Raw genomic sequence first — 19756 nt, forward strand, 5'->3', positions numbered from 1 at the left:
TGCCTGCGTGCAAACAAGATTCCACTGGAGAAAACATTTTCAAACTGCTTGATCATGAGTTCAGTGACAGGAAAATTCCGTGGGGAAATTGTGTTTCCTTTTGTGCTGATAATGCCTCTGTCATGGTGGGCAAGCACAAAGGAGTCGCTGCTTATATCCACAAACAAAATCCAGAGTGCAACATCATGGGATGCCCTTGCCATATGATGCACAATACGGCCAAGAAGGCGGCTCAGGCCTTACCCATTGAATTAGATGACTTTCTCATCGATATTTACTACTACTTGGACAAAAGTAGTAAACGCGTCAAAGGAGTGAAAGCACTGCAAGAACTCTGTGATGCCCCGACACACAAGATTCTGAAGCATGTCACAACAAGGTGGCTGTCCCTTGGTCAGTGCCTAGACAGGCTGATTGAACAGTGGGAGCCACTTCGCCTCTTCTTCAAAGAAGAAGTACGAAGAAAAATGCAACCAACTGTAGCCAAGACTCCAACAACGAGCAAGAAGGACGGCACTGTATCTACTGCCAGTACTGGCACTGCAGGATCAAGCACTCGTGGAGCAGCATTCATCACTACCACTGCAGTATCTGCTGCGAAGAAGACAGCAGGGACAGCACCAAAACCAATGCTGAGAGCAGGTAGCATCACCGGCCCTTCATCACGTTCATCTACAAAGCAGATTCCTTCAGAGTTGAGAAAGACTGTGATAGTCCCATCTACAGGCAAAGAAGGACCCAAGTTAAGTTCTGCTTTTGCCAAATCACTTGATAGAAGCTCAGCAAAACCTTCGAATCAGAGGTCTTCTTCCTTGGCTGCACCTACCTCAAGCTCTCTCCTCAAACGTAAAATTGGATCTGGTACTACGAGTCTGACCTCTTCTGCTGGCAGTAAACGCAAGTGTGATCTCCCTGCGGCTAAGTGTACTACGAGTTCTACAACTAAAAGCGCATCTTCCTCAAACACTGTGCAGGAATCTAGAGAAAAACGTGTCAACAGGATGTTCTTGTCTCCACAAACAAAACTCTATTGTTTCTTCCTTCGATATGCGAACAAGCTTTTTGAGAAGGGGAATCTTCTGCTCCAAAGAGACGAACCCTGTATTCATCTCCTGCACGGAGAATTGAATGGTCTTCTGAAAGATATCTTCGTACGGTTTTTGAAACCATCGGTGTCATCGGTTGCTCTGGTAAATGTACCCTTCTCTGACAGAAATCATCAGAAGAATGATGAGGACCTCATGATTGGGAACGATGCCAAACTGTATATAAGGGAACAAAGGAGTCTCAAGAAATCCACCTTCACTCTGAGTGAGTCAGACATCCAAGGTTTCTTCAGTGCAGTTCGCTCATATTATGTGAAAGCCTGCAATTATATCTTCAAAACCTGGCCGCTAGATGATGAATTAGCCAAGCATGCTCAGGTGCTGGATGTTAAGCTACACCAAGAAGTGGGGTTTGACTGTGTGGAGTTTTTCATCAAGAAATTCCCCTGTCTGTTCAGTGGCGGTGATAGTGACATAGACAGTCTTGAGAGTGAATTCGCTCACTACCAGGCAGACGCCTCCATAGCTACAATTGCTACTGAGACAGTGAGAGTGGATGAGCAGTGGCATCGGATTTCACAGCTCACAGATCCCTGCACTGGTGCCAAGAAGTATCCTAATTTGAGCAAAGTGATGAAGGGAATCTTGGTCATTCCTCATTCGAACGCATCATGTGAGCGGGCACTCAGTCTTGTACGGAAGAATCATACTGAATTTCGTCCCAATTTGAGTGTCAAAACCCTGGAAGCTCTCTTAATTGAAAAACTAGCTCATAGCATCCCTTGCTACCAGAGAGAATACAGCAAAGACATAATCAGAAGGGCTAAAAGAGCCACACAGCTGTCACTCAGCAAAGCTGCCATGGAAAAAGCAAGCAGCAGTAGTACCAGCCAGTAAGGTAAGAAAAATATTGCTTCTTTTGTGCTTTTTGTTAATCTTTGATTGTCCCCTAACTTAGTAATATTAACATACACGTAACATTAAAAAGTGCACAATTTTCCCCTTTTTTTGTTCAAAAAGTGGGAATTCTTAACATGTTAAATGCTCCAAAATAGGGCTCAGAGGGCACTAGAGAGCGTCTAGAACCCCAGAGCTTCCAGGGCCCTAAGGCGGGCCCTGGACCCCGCCGCAAGGGTCGAGCGCTCCGCGCTCGAGATGTGCGCTTTAGCGCACATTATTTGGTGTCGGTTAAAAATCCTCCCTAATTCTGATTTCCAAAAGTTGGCATCTCTGAATATGATGTGTAGCCTACTTGTACTGCTCGTTTGTTCTGCTTGCTCTCACTCTTTATCCTCATCTTTAAACTCTATCCACCTCCCTCCCTTAAATAGGTTTGTCTTGTTTCCCATTTTTAAAACAGAAAATGAAAACAAAAACCTTCACCCCCCCACAAATTAACCTCCCTCATCGCGATCTTGATCCCACTATTTTATCTTGCTATTATATATTCCTGTTTTCACCTGAATGTCTTCATTTGCTCTCCAACACTTGTTTTTTTTTACTTGTCCTCCATCCAGATCATTAAAAGTAAAATGAAAAGCAAACAAACATGTCGACAAAGTCTAGACTCATGGAAGAATGATCCTTTAATTGATTTATATCTCCTATTCTCTTTGTGGCCTTTCTCATAGCATCTGCCCTGTCCTGTCCTGTCCCCCAATCCCTGTGTAATATCTGTTTCCGTATCCCTCTTTAGTCCTTATCGATGTTTTCTCTTTGTGTCTGGTCTGCCGCTTTCCCAAATATAATTATTCTGTGTAGGCGGCTTTCTCAGCCAACTCAGACTCCCTCTTATCCTCCCACCCTACTCTTTCTTCCTCATCTGAGATGACTTCATCTGCCACCATTCCAGTTGGCCATGCATTGGTCCTTACACTGCCCACGGTATTGCAATCAAGCCCTTTTGTTACATTTCAGGCTTTACCAATTCTCTTGGATTTCAAGCTCATATTTCTCCTTAAGGCTCCCACTCTCTGCTTGACTTATTCACGGCCAACTTCCCCTCCAAAAAATTCCTGCTCTTCCTCTCCTCCTCCTCCTCCTCCTCCTCCTCCTCCTCCTCCTCCTCCTCCAAAAATCAAGCCCTTTTGTTACATTTCAGGCTTTACCAATCCTCTTGGATTTCAAACCCATATTTCTCCTTAAGGCTCCCACTCTCTGCTTGACTTACTCACGTCCAACTTCCTCCTCCAAAAAATTCCTCCTCAGGTTGCATTTCTCAGTGACCGCCTCACTGATGGTACGGAGAAACCACAAAATTGCTGCCATGTCTTTTTAGTTTAGGTTTTTACATATACAGTACATTGATAAATGGCTAATGGAGGAACTTGATCGGATAGTTAGATTTTAATCAGCAGTTGACTCTGACAGATTGGTCGAGCCTGCAATCTACCATCTCTTCCACTGATTGATCCACTTTCTCATCTCTGCTGGAGACAGTACCTGGAACTAATGTCTCAAGAAACTCCTCTCTCTCCTTAATCACTAAATCCCTTCATTCTACCAGTTATCTGACCTAACATGTCATCCCTGGTACAACGATTCATGCAGTGAGGCAATTTCCAGAAAGCAGCTTACCTTTTCCTCCTGGAAAGCCATTCCCACCAATGGAAACCTGCAGTCTCTCCATTGAGCCTTTAAACTGCAGAACAACCAACCTTCTCGTAATCATTCGCAAAGCAATGGAATCGCTAACTGCAGCAGATCCTCAGACTCATGTCTTCTCTAACTCACTGTTGTCCGATTATTAGTTTGGCTTCCGCCCAGGTCATTCTACCATAGACCTACAGCTGCTTTTTTGCCAATAACAGACTCGATCTCAAACAATATGTCAAAGCCACCTTGTACTGAGTATCTCCTTTGCAGTTGATTGTGCCGAGCAACCTGCCTTGATGTCCAATCTGTCATAATATTCATATCCAGAGTTCCATCCTAGACTGGTTATGATGTTTTCCATGCTCTCAAATGCAGTAGATTAATTTGGAGAGAGTTTTATTCCATGTTCTACCTCCAGAGGTCAGTTTCCCTTGAGGTAGTATTCTGCGACCAATCCTGTTCTTGATGTACATCTGAATGACCTCTTCGTCAATGGGGAATCCAATATATCACTTTGCAGAAATTGTTCCTCACCTTTCTGGCAGGTAAGCTGCAGCAGCATCCCTCACTGACAATCTTAAGGAAAATAAGCAATTTTATCTTCTTGGAACATGTGTTTTGACACAAAAAAAGGCCTCATCTCTCACTTTGTCTCTCCATAAGGAGCATCGAGCAAGTTGCCCAATTTATTTTTGTACTCAGCCTCTGGAAAAGGTATGGTCTCTGGAGCTCCGAAGCCTCACTATCAGCTAAAACTTCTCTATGGCAGATCATATCTCAAAGTGCCTGGCCAAAGCCAGCTGCTTTGGAGTAGTCCGGATGTCAAACACCATTTTTCAAGATGACCTTGCATTAGGGTCCGCACAATGTTTTTCTGCATTTTTGTGATCACCAGACCATCTGATGAATATTCTGATTGATGCCACTCTGGCACCCTTGAGCATTTTTGTAGAACCCCATTAATATGCAAATTAGCGGTGGCCATTGTCGAAATTACTATTTTTCTTAATATCTCCAAAAGTAAGCATCCAAATAGCCCGGTTGAGGTGTCTCCACCAATGTTTTTAGGGTCACTGGTCATGATAAACCCACTTAAAATTTAATAACATTTAAATTTAGCTCATTAATATGCAAATTAGCATTCACCATTATCAAAATAACAATTTCCATTAATATCTCCAGAAGTAAGCATCCAAACAGCCTGGTTGAGGTGTCCAAACCCATGTTTTTAGGGTCACTGGTCATGATAAACCCACTTACAATTTGATAACATTGAAATGTAGCTCATTAATATGCAAATTAGCAGTCACCATTATTGAAAATGTAGATAAATAGACATAGATAGAAAAAAACACTTCAGTCTTTGTGAATATAGATCACTTTATTATCCATACAGATTCAACAATTCGACAGTATGCAATGAAAGCAGCTAACATAATGAACAAAAGAAGACATTCCTGTGTAAATCAAATGTTCATATATATATATATATATATATATATATATATATATATATATATATATATATATATATATATATATATATATATATATATATATATATATATATATATATATATATATATATATATATATATATATATATATATATATATATATAACAGGTTTGTAAACCTTGTGAAGGCTCCTTCAGTGCTTGGTGTCTCATTCAGTGTCAGTCATCATCAAGGGCAAATGCAGCAGCTGTCTTGGTGCGCTCATTCCTGCAGCCTGTATCTCTATGGCACGTACAGAAAACTGTGCATGGTAACTTGGCTGCTGTGCAGCGGCATTGAGCTGTGTAGCATTGCTTGTAGGAGGAACATCCACATCGTATTAGCTCCAAGATCTTGGTGGTGCAAGAGCAACGTTTGGCGGCAGCATAAATGGAAGTAATGATCTTGATGCCTCATCACGTTTCCATCCGTACTGAGTGGGATCCAGAGATGGTGGCTGCAGCTCAGCAGCTGACTTCCATATTGCTGTCTGGATATGAGCGCGTCGCATGTTTTGTTCAAAGGACTCTGCAGTTGGTGGCAGAGCCTTTAGGTCTGGTGCTTTGATGGCATTTGGTTTCACCATCTTCATAGACCACACCTCTTTGTGAACATCAGACATGTTGCTTCTCTCCTTGCTACCATAGCAAACAGCCATGAACACAGTGGCTTTGGCGATGACATCGTCAATAGATGCATCCACATTCCCAAGTTTTTGAAGTGAATGGCCTGCTGCGAGTGTCTTCTTGCCAGTCAGTTTACCTCTCCCATACATCTGGGCAATGGTGTCGCAACCTATCAGTGTGTGTAAAGCAAGGAGGTCTTGCAATATCCCGGTGGATATTGCTTTCTGGCAGTGGCCCCAATGTCGATCAACGATCGGCCAGGACATGTTGCTTCCATTGTTATGCAGCATTGCAGATGAAGTTCTGCGAAGTGATACACAAGCAAGATGAACACATCAGTATCGTCACAGAAGACTGTGATGCATTTTGCGCCATCTTCGGCAACTTTAGCGATTTGCTGAATCATGATGACATCTGCCTCCTCATGCGTAGTCTTCAAATCAGTGCGACACCTTTGGGCTCCGTGGTGTATTTCCACTGGAGTAGACTCCTGTCCCGTAATGACGAGCCTGTGTTGGCTCTGCTTTCTCTGTTGACTAACGTCAATCAAATTATGGCAAATCAGTTCTATCAGCTGAACTTTGTTCTCGGTTACTGACAGAACCACTAGCTGTGGAGGCAGTGGAGTCTGGCGGTTCAACCTGTGGTGCCTGCTAGCTTGCTGCCCAGCTCTTGCTAATCTTGTTCCACTCTTGATGCTGAAATCATGATATCTGTCAAATACCAGATATACATCTGATTTGTCCACCTTTGCCATGATGTAGCTTGTGAAGTTGTCAACAAAGTCTTGCACAATTCCCCTGTTAGGCCAATGAATAACCCAGAGGATTGCACAACCATCTAAGATGGTGACTTCAGGTTGTGGACCCAGTTTTGTTGAGATTTCCACTAGGAGATTCTTCATCAATGTCGACTTGGTCTTTGCTATTCTCATCTCCCCCTTTCCATCGAACATTGATGTTGGCACAGGTGTAAGCTCGTACTCCAAGACATCACATAGTTTGATGTTTCGACTTTGTTGGAGTCTCATGACCCTGGAGTAGATGAGATTTAGATCACAAACCTCAGTAGATCCCACATGCATGACTTTCCATGTCACTGCCATAGTTATGACTTGTTTAGATAAGGGAGCGTTGAAGCCTGCTGGCCAGCTTTCTTCATACGAATGCATCTGTGTTCGGCCAATGTCAACTGCCCTTGGCGCGTTCACCTTCTCCGGTCCAATTCTGCCAGTTACAATGTTGACAACTCTGTCTGCATATTCGTTTGGGTCAAGTGGGTCGATACAGGACTGGAGTTTTCTCCTTCTCTTATCTTGGTCCTCTGCATCAGATCATATGCGTGATGGCATCTCTTCCTTGTGAATGGTCACCTCTGTGACTATGTGCCCCTCAGACATATCTGTGAGATCGTGGACTATCTGACTAAATGTGTGCATACTATAGGCCCACTTCTTCAGTGTAGAAGGCTTCAGTGTAATGCCAACGATTCCATGTATGTCATGACCGTAGCGCATGAACGTGGACTCGATGTACATATCCGACCATATGCCTTTCCATAGGCCCTTCTTGTGCCGCATCACGTGATCTCCTTTTAAGAACATTTCCAGAATGTCTGCATTGAAGCCTTTCCATCGATCGAAGGTAGTAGAGCCCATATCTAGCATAGTTGTGATGTCCAGCCGTGAAAAAGTAGTGGAGCATCTCCTTCATAGCACAAAGATGCAATGGCCAGTCTCCTTCATGCTCAGCATGAACAAATGCCATCATGATGAATACAGGTTTCACAAGGTTCTGTACCCATAGTGTGTGGTCATGCTCTTTGTTGCTTTGGTTTCAAGAGTGTCCATCAAGTCTTCATGCCTTTTTGCCTGAGCCACGCTGGAAGGAAGGACTTCCTCAGTCACCAATCGCAGGGCCCTGAAGTTTTGGGGAAACTTTTTTCCACCAAGCATATGAGCAACACCTGCAAAGGCAGATTTCATCACGTCTTCCAGCCCACTTTCAGGCATCAAGTTCCCCACACAACCGATGAAACTCATAAGGGTATGCATGCCGCCCAGCCTTGCTATGAACTGGGTAAATCGCTCAGGATAAACCCATTTAACATCAACGGCCACTCGATACAGCTGTTGGTCGTTTGTGAAGATGGTTACCGTTTGTCCACACTCTGCGGTCAAGCATTTTCCCTCCATTGCTGTAAACATCGTGTCCGGATCAGCGGGATCCATATCTATGAGTGGTGTATAAATGGCCCTCGTTGCAGGTTGGATAGATTGTCCTTGCTCTCTGCAGAGCTTCGTATTAAAGCCACCAAACTCTGGTGTGTTCTGATCAGAAGTGATTTGCTTCAGAAAAGAGAAATCCATATCTTGAACTCTCCTAAGTTGTATAGCTTGATGAGCCAATACGTGGAGAGGTAACACCACACGTGTGGCTTCTTCAACTGGCATCGCTGGTTTCTCAGGTCCCTTGTACCTTTGAACCGAAATGTCTTCTGTCACAGGTGTCTTCATTTCATCACGGGTCAATCGTCTGATGATGGCTTCATCTTCAGATGTGGAAGATATCTCCTGATCTTTCATGGTAAGTTGTACTGCAAGAGAGTGTGTTGAAACGAGTCCATTCTGGGATGAGATATTTGTGTCGAAGTTGTCAGCAACAACCTGAACAAGGCCACATTCAGCATTGGCGGTTCCCCTGATCCCGGAGTGAACAGTTGCAGCCTTTGCTGCTGATCCCTTGAAACGCTGAAACTCATCATAGGAACAGGTCACACGATAGTTGTACAACTGCTCGATGAGGCTTTCACGACTGACTAGAACTCCCAGTGCTATTTGGAGTGTAGTTGGTCGATTGGTGATCATATTCGTTATGACATTTCCTATCAGAGCTCCTGGAAGTGTGCAGTCCAGTTTCGCTGATATTTTGGAGAGTAGCAATTGAAGGGTTGAACTCACTGCTTCATGAGCAATATCTATATTAATTATAGTCTTATAGGAACTGGGGTCGGACGACAACTGCTTAGATTCCTGTGCAACCTTCTTGGCAATTCGTTCTATGGAAACATCAATGGCGTCATCTTCATCTGATGCTACTAAATTGATCGCAGTAGACGCTCTGCTGCGAAACAAGATTAAACTAGCGACACCTTCACCAGACAGAACCAGAAGCTCAGAGCCAAGTATATCCAACAATTTGGATAACAAGGTTTGTCGAGAGTATAGCTTTCCTCCATGATCCTTGTACATATTGTAGACTTCTACTGAATTCCAGATGCGCAACATGTCGTTTTTCATCGACAGGATGGCAGAACTGACAGCTGGCTCAATGTCCTGAGTTTCTCTGCCGCTGTGTGCTGCTGCTGCAACAGAACGAGGTGCCATGAAGGACTTTCTGCAGTCATCATGATATCTCGCATCAGCAGCATGAAGATCGCCGATTGCGCCCATTAATCGTATCTTGACCTGGTGTCCTTCTTGATTTTGGTGGGAATCGATAACATCTGGAATAGTTTGTTTGAAAGTTGTCCGATCAACACGATCTGCAGTCCTACAAAGGAGAACTCGCCGCCAACGATTAGGATTCATCTTATCAAAGTCCACGATGCACTTTTCTCCGCAAAAAATGCAATGTTCTTTAAAGTCAAATACTGTCGTCTTTGAACGGCGGCTTCTTTTGCTTGTTGAAACATCTTCCAAACAGACTTTACTCATTTGTTTCAAGTGTCTTTCTATGTGCGAGCGTGATGTGTACGTTGACACACGGTCTCTATGGCATTTGAGCTCGATAGATTTGTCTGCCTGTAATCTCTGTTCAAGTTCTTCATGTACACCATCTTGTCTTGCTTTGCTTGACCGGATGATACTTCACACTCTGTCTGGACCAACTCTTACCAGAGGTTTTCCAGCTTTAGTTGCATTGCAGGGACTGAAGAAACAGTCTCCCATGGTGATGGAGCCTCAACCTGTAACAATAGAGGTAATTGTAAACATCAGTAAACATTTAATTTCTTTGTTCGTAGTTTAAAAAATTCTCAGGAAACAGGTTCCACCCTGTGTACTTTTAAAAATCAATAAAATACACAGTTGCTTTCAGACAGATCATGTTAAATAAAGAAAATTAAAAACTTGCTTGCAAATAATATTGATCATTCTACTGTATCAGAAGACATTACTCTTAAGTAAAACTCAGTTCTCCATGTTTCTTTCATTACATTACAAGCCTCAACTTACTTGATCAGAAACAGTTCATGCTGTTGATCTTCTGAGGTCAGCCATTTCTTCACAACTGTACTGGGGGTAATACTGGAAATTGTTATTTTGATAATGGCGAATGCTAATTTGCATATTAATGAGCTATATTTAAATGTTATTAAATTTTAAGTGGGTTTATCATGACCAGTGACCCTAAAAACATGGGTGGAGACACCTCAACGAGGCTATTTGGATGCTTACTTTTGGAGATGTTAAGAAAAATAGTAATTTTGACAATGGCCACCGCTAATTTGCATATTGATGGGTTTCTCCAAAAATGCTCAAGGGTGCCAGAGTGGCATCAATGGGAATACGGTATTCATTCCGATGGTCTGGTGATCACATAAATGCAGAAAAACATTTGTGCGGACCCTAATGCACGCTTTTCTGGCCAACACTCGGACTAGAGACCATCTTGGAGATGTTCAAGTCGTTATCTAATGTGTCATGGAATATGCCTTCTCCTTGTGGACTGGTGTTACTGCTTCCGATCTTACCCTCAAGTCGGTGGAATCTGAGGAAGTGTGCTTCATTCGTATCTTGTGATGGGAGGCTGTCTCAGGGTGTGCTCCTTGCTCACCTGTACACCACTTGATAGTGCATGGCCTTGCAGTCTTGATTCTGATCTTGCTCATCCTGCCCTCTGTCTTACCTTTCTGCCTAACCCTTGCCCCTCTGAACCACGCTTGTTCTTCCAGAACTTTATCTTATTACCTTTCCATTATGGAAACTTAATGCTCATTTCCATTCATGTATCCCCTTGTTTTCCCACCTGTGGAACTCATCTTGAGCTGGTTGTCTTGAGCTATTCCTCTCAGGATTTCAAATCTGCGGCCCACTGCCACCTCCTCTTCTCTCTGATTTCTTCATCCTGTGATTTATTAAATCTGTGAAACCAGTTCCCACACATCACCTGCTATTCAACCCCTTGTGCTGTGTTGCAGCTATCACTCATTGTCATATTTTGTCTGTTTGTAAATGATGTCGAGGCTCATGGAGGAGCTAGAACATAGAACGTAACATAACAAAAGGAAGAGGAGAAATGGGGGGAGGGGGGGGACACACCAACATCAGGAATTACAGAGACTTGGAGAAATAAGGGATGTGTGGAAGAATGAGGGCTAGGGGAAGACACAGGGGTGGAGAAGATGGATATAGCTCCAAATTCTCAGGAAGGAAAAACTGGAAACTTAGAAAGAGGTGGGTTTGGGGAGGGTTTAATGAGGGTAGAAAAATATGATTTTGGATGGGGGAGGGTGGGTGATCTGAGGTGGTGGTGAACCGCTGTCTTGAAGCCCTGGATGGAAGAATGAGATTGAAGATAATGCGAATGTTGGTCTCTCAGGCGTGAAAGAAGAGTGGCCAATGAGTGCAGGTGAGCAGTGATTCTGGATTTTGAGAGTTTCACCAGAAGGGTTTGCTGGCAGACCGCTTGTGCCCTGCAGAAACCACGGCACAAAAGGATTGGTGGATAAGGGGGTAACAGAGCACAGAATGAGCAGAGGGTGCAAGGAGGTGGTGGAACACATGGAGACCACCAACCTGTCTGTGATGTGAAAGTGATAGGTCCATAGACTCAGCTTCATCGCAGGAGATTCCATGAGCAAGATGTGAGGCAGGGGCTCCAGCCCAGAGGGTAGAGCAGTACTCCATCAAGCTGTGGATGAAGACTTTGTAAGTGGATAAGAACAGAAGCAGCCTGTCCAAGGTAGAGTGCCCTTGTCTGAATCCGAATTGATGATCTGAGATCAGGCCGTTGGAGAGCAGAAAGGATTTGATGTCAACTGCGATGATTGATGAATCCCTGACCTTGCTGATGATTGGAAGTAAGCTGATTGGTCTGTCATTGAGGGGGTTGGTTTTTGTACCTCTTTCATGTCATGCAGTGATTGCTGATTTCCAAGCAGAAGGAAGATGATGTACCACAAATGGTATGGTGAAAAGGGCAGAGAGAGGATGTGCAAGAGCTGCAAAGCAGGTGTTTATTAGACATGTGATCTGATGCCCTCCGGCCCAGTTGCAGAATCAGTTGGCGCTTGCCAGAAGCTTCTCTACCTCTCCACTTTAAAATATTTATATTGATCTTCCTATATTTATTTACATTATCTTCCTCTCTCAGTGTATTTGTTTCAAAAAGGAAAAAGTGCCGATACAGTATCAAATGAATTTTTCCCTCCCTCCCTCGTTTTATTTCATTTCTTTCTTTTTTTTTTCCAGAGAAGTACAATTTTTTGGGCATAAGCATTGTCGGCCAAAGCAATGAGCGGGGCGATGGTGGCATCTACATTGGATCGATCATGAAAGGTGGCGCTGTGGCGGCAGATGGACGCATTGAGCCTGGTGACATGTTACTTCAGGTAGCTACACTGTCCTATCCTTTTTTCCCCATTTGCTTCTGTTCTTTTGTGTTGCTTGTTCGACTTTAAATTTACTTTAACTTGGTGTGCCACTCCCCCCCCCCCCCCCAATTGCTTTGTTGACTGGTTTAATCAAGACAGCTTGTTGTACTTCATCTATGGATCAATGAGGATGTAAAATGAAGTGAACCACATGCACAAGGATCTTTTATAATACTTAATTGTTGTTATGCCTGGTGTTGGCTTCGTGGTGAGGGTTGCAGGCTTGGGATCCTCGGGTCCTAGAGTTCAAATCGTGCTTGGCTGTTGAATTAATACCAGGTGGGGTTTACTCAGCCTGTCATCCTTCCGAGGTTGGAAAATGAGTACCAGCTTGCTGGTATGATTGGGCCATTTGAGTATCTTGCGTCGGAGTGACGACCCGTCCAAGATTGTGCCCAATAGCCCAGGAGACTGTTTTGGCAGCACCGACACTCTGTACAGAGTATGGTCCCGCCGATGGATGGATGGATGGATGTATTGTTGTCGTGGCTGTGGTTGTTTGTGTCGTCCTTCCGCGTACTTTTTTAAATGTATATTTTTCTTTTGCTTCGAGAACTATTAGTGTACAGCAGTGTACAATTTTGTGTGCTCCTCTCATTTCCTTCTAAAGGGTTCCTGCTGTCATAGAATAATAAATGTTACCATTCGAACCACTACATTGATGCTCGAGGTCCAGTTTCTTCTTCCTCAATTCTGGAAAGAAGGGCTTTCAAAACGGGCATCTTTGTGATTAAACACTCAAATTTTTGTTCCAAGTTGATCGATTATTCGCTTTCCAACCAAGTAACTCGATTATTACCTTTCTAACGATACAATTTTTATCATTCTACGACATCAGGAACCCCTTTAGAATGAAGCGTGACACACACACACACACACACACACACACACACACACACACACACACACACACACACACACACACACACACACACACACACACACACACACACACACACACACACACACACACACCGGATGCGGCTCCTTTTCGTAATCGATTACTCATTGGTTAAGGTTCGTTGAAGAGATGCATGTGCAGAAGAATTGCCTTTTTATACACAAAATTCAAAGGAATTGCTTTGGGTCCACAAAAGATTAGCATGATCAAAGAAATCACAATTTGGATTAAAAGGCTACTTTTTACTGTGCATAGCTTGGAAAGAATGTTAGAATGGATCGAATGAGTTTCAAGGCAAACAGGTGCCATCTTCGTGTCAAGACAATGAACGCCCTATTCCATGCACCGTGCGATTGCACCAGTTTTCACAGTTTATGCTAAGAAATTCCAGTGCAGTTCCATTCATGTCGTTTCAGTTCTTGTCGTATTTTTTTGCTCTCCTGTGGCTGCCTGATCCATCTCTAGCCACCATTCCGTTCTGTCCATTTAGTCGGAGGAGCTTGCATAATCACGATGGAATAACTGTTTGCATAAGGAAGGAAGTGCGATTATGGTGATTTGGAACAAATTTTGGGCAAATCGAGCATCCAGAATCATTTGTACTCTTTTTTTTTTTTTTTTTTTTTAACTGAGATGTAACGACAAAGTCTTCGCATGGCTTTATGTAAACAGTTGGAGACAGGTTTCCTGCTACTCTGCTCTGTGTATGACTGCACGTGTGTTTGAGGCCTTTGCGTCGTAGCAAGTGCCAAGTTCAGCCCTGCCACCATCAATGGCCTCCACCTCATCCTTGTTGCTGTCATTTATTTTCTTCTTTTGCAGGTTAATGACGTTAACTTTGAGAACATGAGCAATGATGATGCAGTCAGGGTTTTGAGGGATATTGTACACAAACCAGGGTAAGTTTGAAACTGTTGTACCTCATATTCTGACGTGCTAAAGATGTCAGTTGGTGTCTTTTTCTTGTTTCACTTTTGCTTGGCCATAATCACGATTGAAAAACCAACTTTGTGTCCTCTTTGCCTGTTTCATCCCTCCTTCTACCCCCAACTTCCACAACCTCCAGGCCAATCATGTTGACAGTTGCCAAATGTTGGGATCCTGCTCCTCGTGGTTATTTCACTATTCCCCGCAGTGAGAAACATCCACACCCACACATTCACCACACCTACACTACAAGGTGTTTTCCACTCACAATCCATGCTGAGTACCATTTTCTCACCTGTGCTACTCATTCCTTTTGCCTTTATTCCTCATTTCCGATGTACATTCTGTCCGCAGGTGAACCAGTGCGACCCATTGATCCTGCTGCCTGGGTAACGCATACAGCAGCCATGACGGGTGCTTACCCTTATGGCATGACTCACTCCCTGAGCGCCCTCACCTCCACCTCATCCTCAATCAGCTCTTCTATACCTGAATCTGAACGTCAGTACAAGCTGCAACTTACAACTTATGATGCTGTCGTCAAGCTGTTATTAATGAAGCATTGACCTCCAAATTAACAAAGAAGAAGAAGATAACAACAGTAAAATTTTACTGCTATTTCCTGTACATCCTGCAACACACCATTAGAGATGAGAAAGTTTTCATTCCTTGAGTTTTGAAAGGCAAACGAGGTACATGATTCGTGACACATTTACTCGATACAGGAGAGTATTTTGGAACATTGGCAAACAAATACATTGTCAGGTGGGGATGTACCCAGATTGAGTGTAAGGGAGTATAGAGTATAGTACTGTGTTTGGTGACTTGGAATTGAAATTTGGCAGGTCAGGCCAGATTAGATCTGTGACTTGCTGCAGGGGTACCATGTAAACCTGTACCAACCTGTTTCATGGTCGGGTTGTCGGCAACTAGGAAACCAGGTTTCCTAGTGAGGAGGGTGTCTGGACTTGGACACCGAGCAGAATTAAAAACAAAACCTGTCAAAGGGCAGAAGAGCTCCTTGTGAGCCAACGGCCATCCATATCTCATGCCCAACTGTGTCTGCGGATGTCCTCCTGCAGTTGGGTTACTTTTTTTTATATTTTAGGAGGTTGGTGGCAGGATTTTCACTCCGGCCACCATAAAATGCTTCATTCCGTAAAACCTACAAATGCAAAGAAAACTGAAAACCCACTCAGTGGGAGTACCTCATGTGCTACTGCCCTTCGAAGGACAGCTCACGAGATGATGGGATTGGGGCAAAGCTTTCAGGACCCCATTCCTTGATTGTAGGAGGAAAAGCAATGGGGAAACATCCTGGGTCAGATTGCGGTGGTGTGTGGGGGAGTGGTGCTGAGGTGTCATCCACCAGACGGGGTGGTCTCCTTTGGTTAACCTGAGGCGGTCCCTTCGGGTGGGTGCCTGGAATGTCCTCTCCAGAAGAGAGGATGATCACCTGTGTCTGTTATCATCTGAACTCAAGTGTTTGCACATCGGTATTGCAGCACTCTCTGAGGTTCGGAGACCGGATTGTGGTGAGATCATGACGGTTGGTGACACCAACGATTGGTCTTGTCGCTCTGATGGTGACCATACCCAAGGAGTTGCTGTAGTTGTGTCCAATAAACTGACTCCAATGATAATTGAAGTAACACCGGTCAACGAGCGTATTATGAGACGAAGGATCCGTCACTCCTTGGGTGTCGTTTCCCTGGTCTCTGAATATGCTCCGACTGAGGCGAGTGATCTCACGTGAAGGACGCATTCTATGCCGCGCTCGAGTCTGTGGTTGATCAGTGCTCCAGGTGAGATACTCTTCTAGTCTTGGGGGATTTCAATGCATCGACTGGAACTCATAGTGATGGTTTTGAGATATTTGTTGGTCCCCATGGGTCTGGAACTGTGAACCTGAATAGCACTAAGTTCCTTGACTTTGCAAGAAGTCATGGACTTAGGGTGGCTGGTTCATGGTTTCAGTGCCCACAGGCTCATCACTGGACTTGGTATTCCAACGCTGGTGGTGTGGCAAAGGAGATTGACCCTGTGCTCGTTGATGGTCTCTGGAGGATGATCCGGAACTGCAGGGTCTACCGACGTGCTCAGTTCCTCAATACCCACAACAGGCTTGTTGTAACAACTCTGAAGTTGCAGCTTAAATCTGGGAGAATGGTACCATCCTAGCTGAGGTTGGATGTTGGAAAGCTCAAGGATGAGAGGGGAGCTGAGAAGTTTGCGAATAGGCTGAGTGGGGATTTGTGGGTTCTGGGTGCTTTGGGAGATCCTGAAGAGTTGTGGAGTACCTTCAAGACCACTGTCCTTGATGTTACCAGTAGATGTCTTGGAACTCACCATAGGACGAAGAAGAATTTTGTCTCTCATGGGACACTGGATACCATTGACCAGAGTTGCAGGGCCAGGCTTAATGGCAGAGCTGAGCTGTTCAGGGAGTTGAGGCATAAAACTGTACGTGCACTCAGGGTGGACAAGGAGGCCTATGAGCGAGGAATCTGTGAGGGGGTAGAGCATCACCTGTGGTCAAGTGATAATCATCCTGCTTACAGGGGAATTTGCACATTGCTTTCCTCCAAGCCCATCCCTCGGTGTACTGCAGTTAGAGCGGAGGATGGTAGGCTCTTGACAGAGGAATCCAAAGTGAAGGCCCGCTGGGCCGGCTACTTTCAGCGGCTGTACTAGGCTGATCCACCAGCTGTCAAGTTGGATGTCAGGGGTGTTACAATCCCTAGATCTGACTCTCCCATCACCTGTGATCCACCTTCGTTTGTGGATACACAGGCTGCGGTGAACCAGTTGAAATGGGATAAGGCTTCTGGGATTTGTGGCATTCATCTCGAACTTCTCAAGGCTGGTGGAAATTCTGTATTCGTGTCGTTACATGTAGTTCTGTGCTCTGCCTGGAACACAGGCATCATTCCAACTGACTGGAAGAGATGCCTTGTTGTCCCTCTCTGGAAAGAGAAGGATGATCGCTTCTCTGCAACAACTATTGAGGGGTGACGCTACTCTCGATACTGGGCAAGGTCTTTTTCCTCGAATACTTCTTGATAGGGTTCACTATCATCTGCTTGAACACCAGCACCCCGAGCAGTCAGGCTTTACACCAAAGAGGTCAACGATTGACCGTATCCTTGCTCTTTGGGTCCTCACTGAACGCAGATGAGAGTTTCGGCAGGGGCTGCTTGCAGCCTATGATGATCTCTGCAAAGCGTTTGATTCAATGAATTGGGATGCCCTCTGGAGAATTACAGGTCTTCGTGGGGTGCCACCAAAACTGATCGATCTGATTTCTGAATTTTACTCTGGTACTGAGAGTGCTGTGAGATTTGGTGATACCATCTCTGACTTATTTCCAGTTGTTACTAGAGTTTGACAGGGGTGTATACTGCCCCCCACACTTTTCAGCACTTGTATGGACTGGATTCTGGGGAGGATGTCAGAGAGATCAAGCTGCGGTGCATCCTTTGGGAATGTCAAGATCTCTGACCTTGATTTCGCAGATAACAGTCATCTTTGTGGAGACTCTGGATATCCTTTTGGGGGCCTGCGAGGTGCTGAATGAGGAGTCTGAGCCGTTGGGATTACGGTTTTCCTGGGTCTAAACTAAGATCCAGGCTTTCATTGACATCTTGGATGCTGCTGTCTTGTCTTTTCTTGTTTGTGGTGAGGATGTTGAGGTCACGGAGAGATTCACTTACCTTGGCAGTGATATTTATGTCTCTGCTGGCTGTGAGCCAAAGGTCAATAGACATCTGAGTTTGGCCTGGTGAGTCATGGATTCACTGGATCCTGGGGTGTGGCGCTGTCGGTACCTGTGCGGGAGGATGAAAGTCTGAGTCTTCAGGTCCTTGCTGCTTCCAATCTTGCTCTACGGCTGTGAGACTTGGACTCTGACCATCGATCTGAGACGGAGACTTAATTCCTTTGGAGAATCGTCTTCGGAGAATCCTTGGCTGTCGCTGGTCGGACTTTTTGTCCAACGAGCAGTTTCTGAGAGAGACTCAAATGGGATTTGTTACCTGCATCGTCCGTGAGCATCAGCTGCGGCTGTATGGACATGTGGCTCGTTTTCCTGATGCTGATCCTGCTCACCTGACCTGATGCTGATCTTGATTCTCTCAGTGAGGGAGCCTCATGAGTGGAGGAGGCCAATGGGCCGACCATGTGCCTCATGGTTGCAGCAGGTTGATCGGCATCTCAAGGAGATGGCATGGACCAGGCATCTGCCTGGGGGATGGCCAGACGGAGGCTCCTGGAATGCCAGCGGAAAGTAGACGCAGTGACATGCTGCTCCGGCACATACTTCCATTCCTGACTTGATTTGAAAATCACTCGGTAATTAATTAATTAATTGATTCAGGTATTTATTTGTAGTGGTGTATAAAAGTGAAATTGCTATTACCGAGCAATGTGTCTTCATAAGCGTTGAGTACTCTTAATCCACAAACCTATGAGAGATGAAGTTGTCACTCAATAGAAGCTGTTTTTTTGTTCGAAGTTGTACTTTCTTCTTTTGAGGGGATTTTCTTTTCTTTTTCTTTTTGCACGATTTTGCTGCTATATGGGAATACATTGTTTCCTCTGCCACCGAAGGTGGGCGTAGGTTATGTTTTCATCCCGGCCATGTCTATTTGTTTGTCTGTGAACAGGATATCTCAAAAAGTTATGGACAGATTCGGATGAAATTTCACACAGTTGTTGAGTGTGTGACAAGGAAGAATTGATTCAATTTTGGTGAAGATCCAATTCCGGATCCAGATACGAGAAGTTTAAAAAAAAAAATTCAAGTGATTCTTCGTTATTGAGAGATGGGCCAAAAACTATATAGATTATAGAGCATGATATTTCAAAAAGTGGTGGAGCTGTTGTGACAAAACTTGTTGGATGAGTTGGTTAGGTGATGAGAACAAGCAGATTTGATTTTGATTCAGGTCTGGATTCAGTTCCGGCCTATCAATGGGATACAAAATGTAAACTGTTCAGCCTGGCAGAAGAGTTACGTGCTCCACCGAGTGCCATTCTAGTTACTTCCACCACTGAAAGTGAAGGAGGTTATGTGTTCACCCATCTCTGTCTGTCTCTCTGTTTGTGTGCAGGATATCTCAAAAAGTTGTGGACGGATCTGGATGAAATTTGGTGGATAGGTTGGGTGTGTGACAAGAACGAACTGATTAGATTTTGGTGAAGATCCGAATCCGGATCTGGATACGAGAATTATTTAATTCTTAAAGTCATTCTGCACCATTGAGGGATAGGGCCAAAAACGATATAGTACTGTATCGCATGATATTTCAAAAATATATTGGGCCCGATATGTTCTCGTGGATCAGGCATTGCGTGGCGGAGGTATGCGCTCTACCGGATGCCCTTCTAGTTTCTTTTTTGCATCAGTCAAAACTTCATAAATGACGGTGAAATACACAGTGACTCATGTTGGCAATACATCGTTTATCTCTGAACCACTATTCCACTCTTCGTCAATTTCATCCCACATCC

At 44.4% G+C, this 19756-nt stretch overlaps 1 protein-coding gene across 1 annotated transcript in view; it reads left to right on the forward strand.

The window, feature by feature from the left end:
* The window catches only part of DVL3 (dishevelled segment polarity protein 3), a 139164-nt gene that overhangs the window by 88988 nt on the left and 30420 nt on the right, over positions 1-19756 (forward strand). Inside the window, exons 8-11 of the mRNA XM_085899267.1 lie at positions 12236-12375; positions 14141-14217; positions 14385-14452; positions 14600-14746. Coding sequence (XP_085755393.1) covers positions 12236-12375; positions 14141-14217; positions 14385-14452; positions 14600-14746 — 432 coding nt within the window. The remainder of the gene's footprint in view (positions 1-12235; positions 12376-14140; positions 14218-14384; positions 14453-14599; positions 14747-19756) is intronic.

The sequence above is a fragment of the Eptatretus burgeri genome, chromosome 10 (assembly GCF_056783735.1).
Source record: "Eptatretus burgeri isolate ZD-2024b chromosome 10, Ebu_testis_v1, whole genome shotgun sequence".
NCBI lineage: Eukaryota > Metazoa > Chordata > Myxini > Myxiniformes > Myxinidae > Eptatretus > Eptatretus burgeri.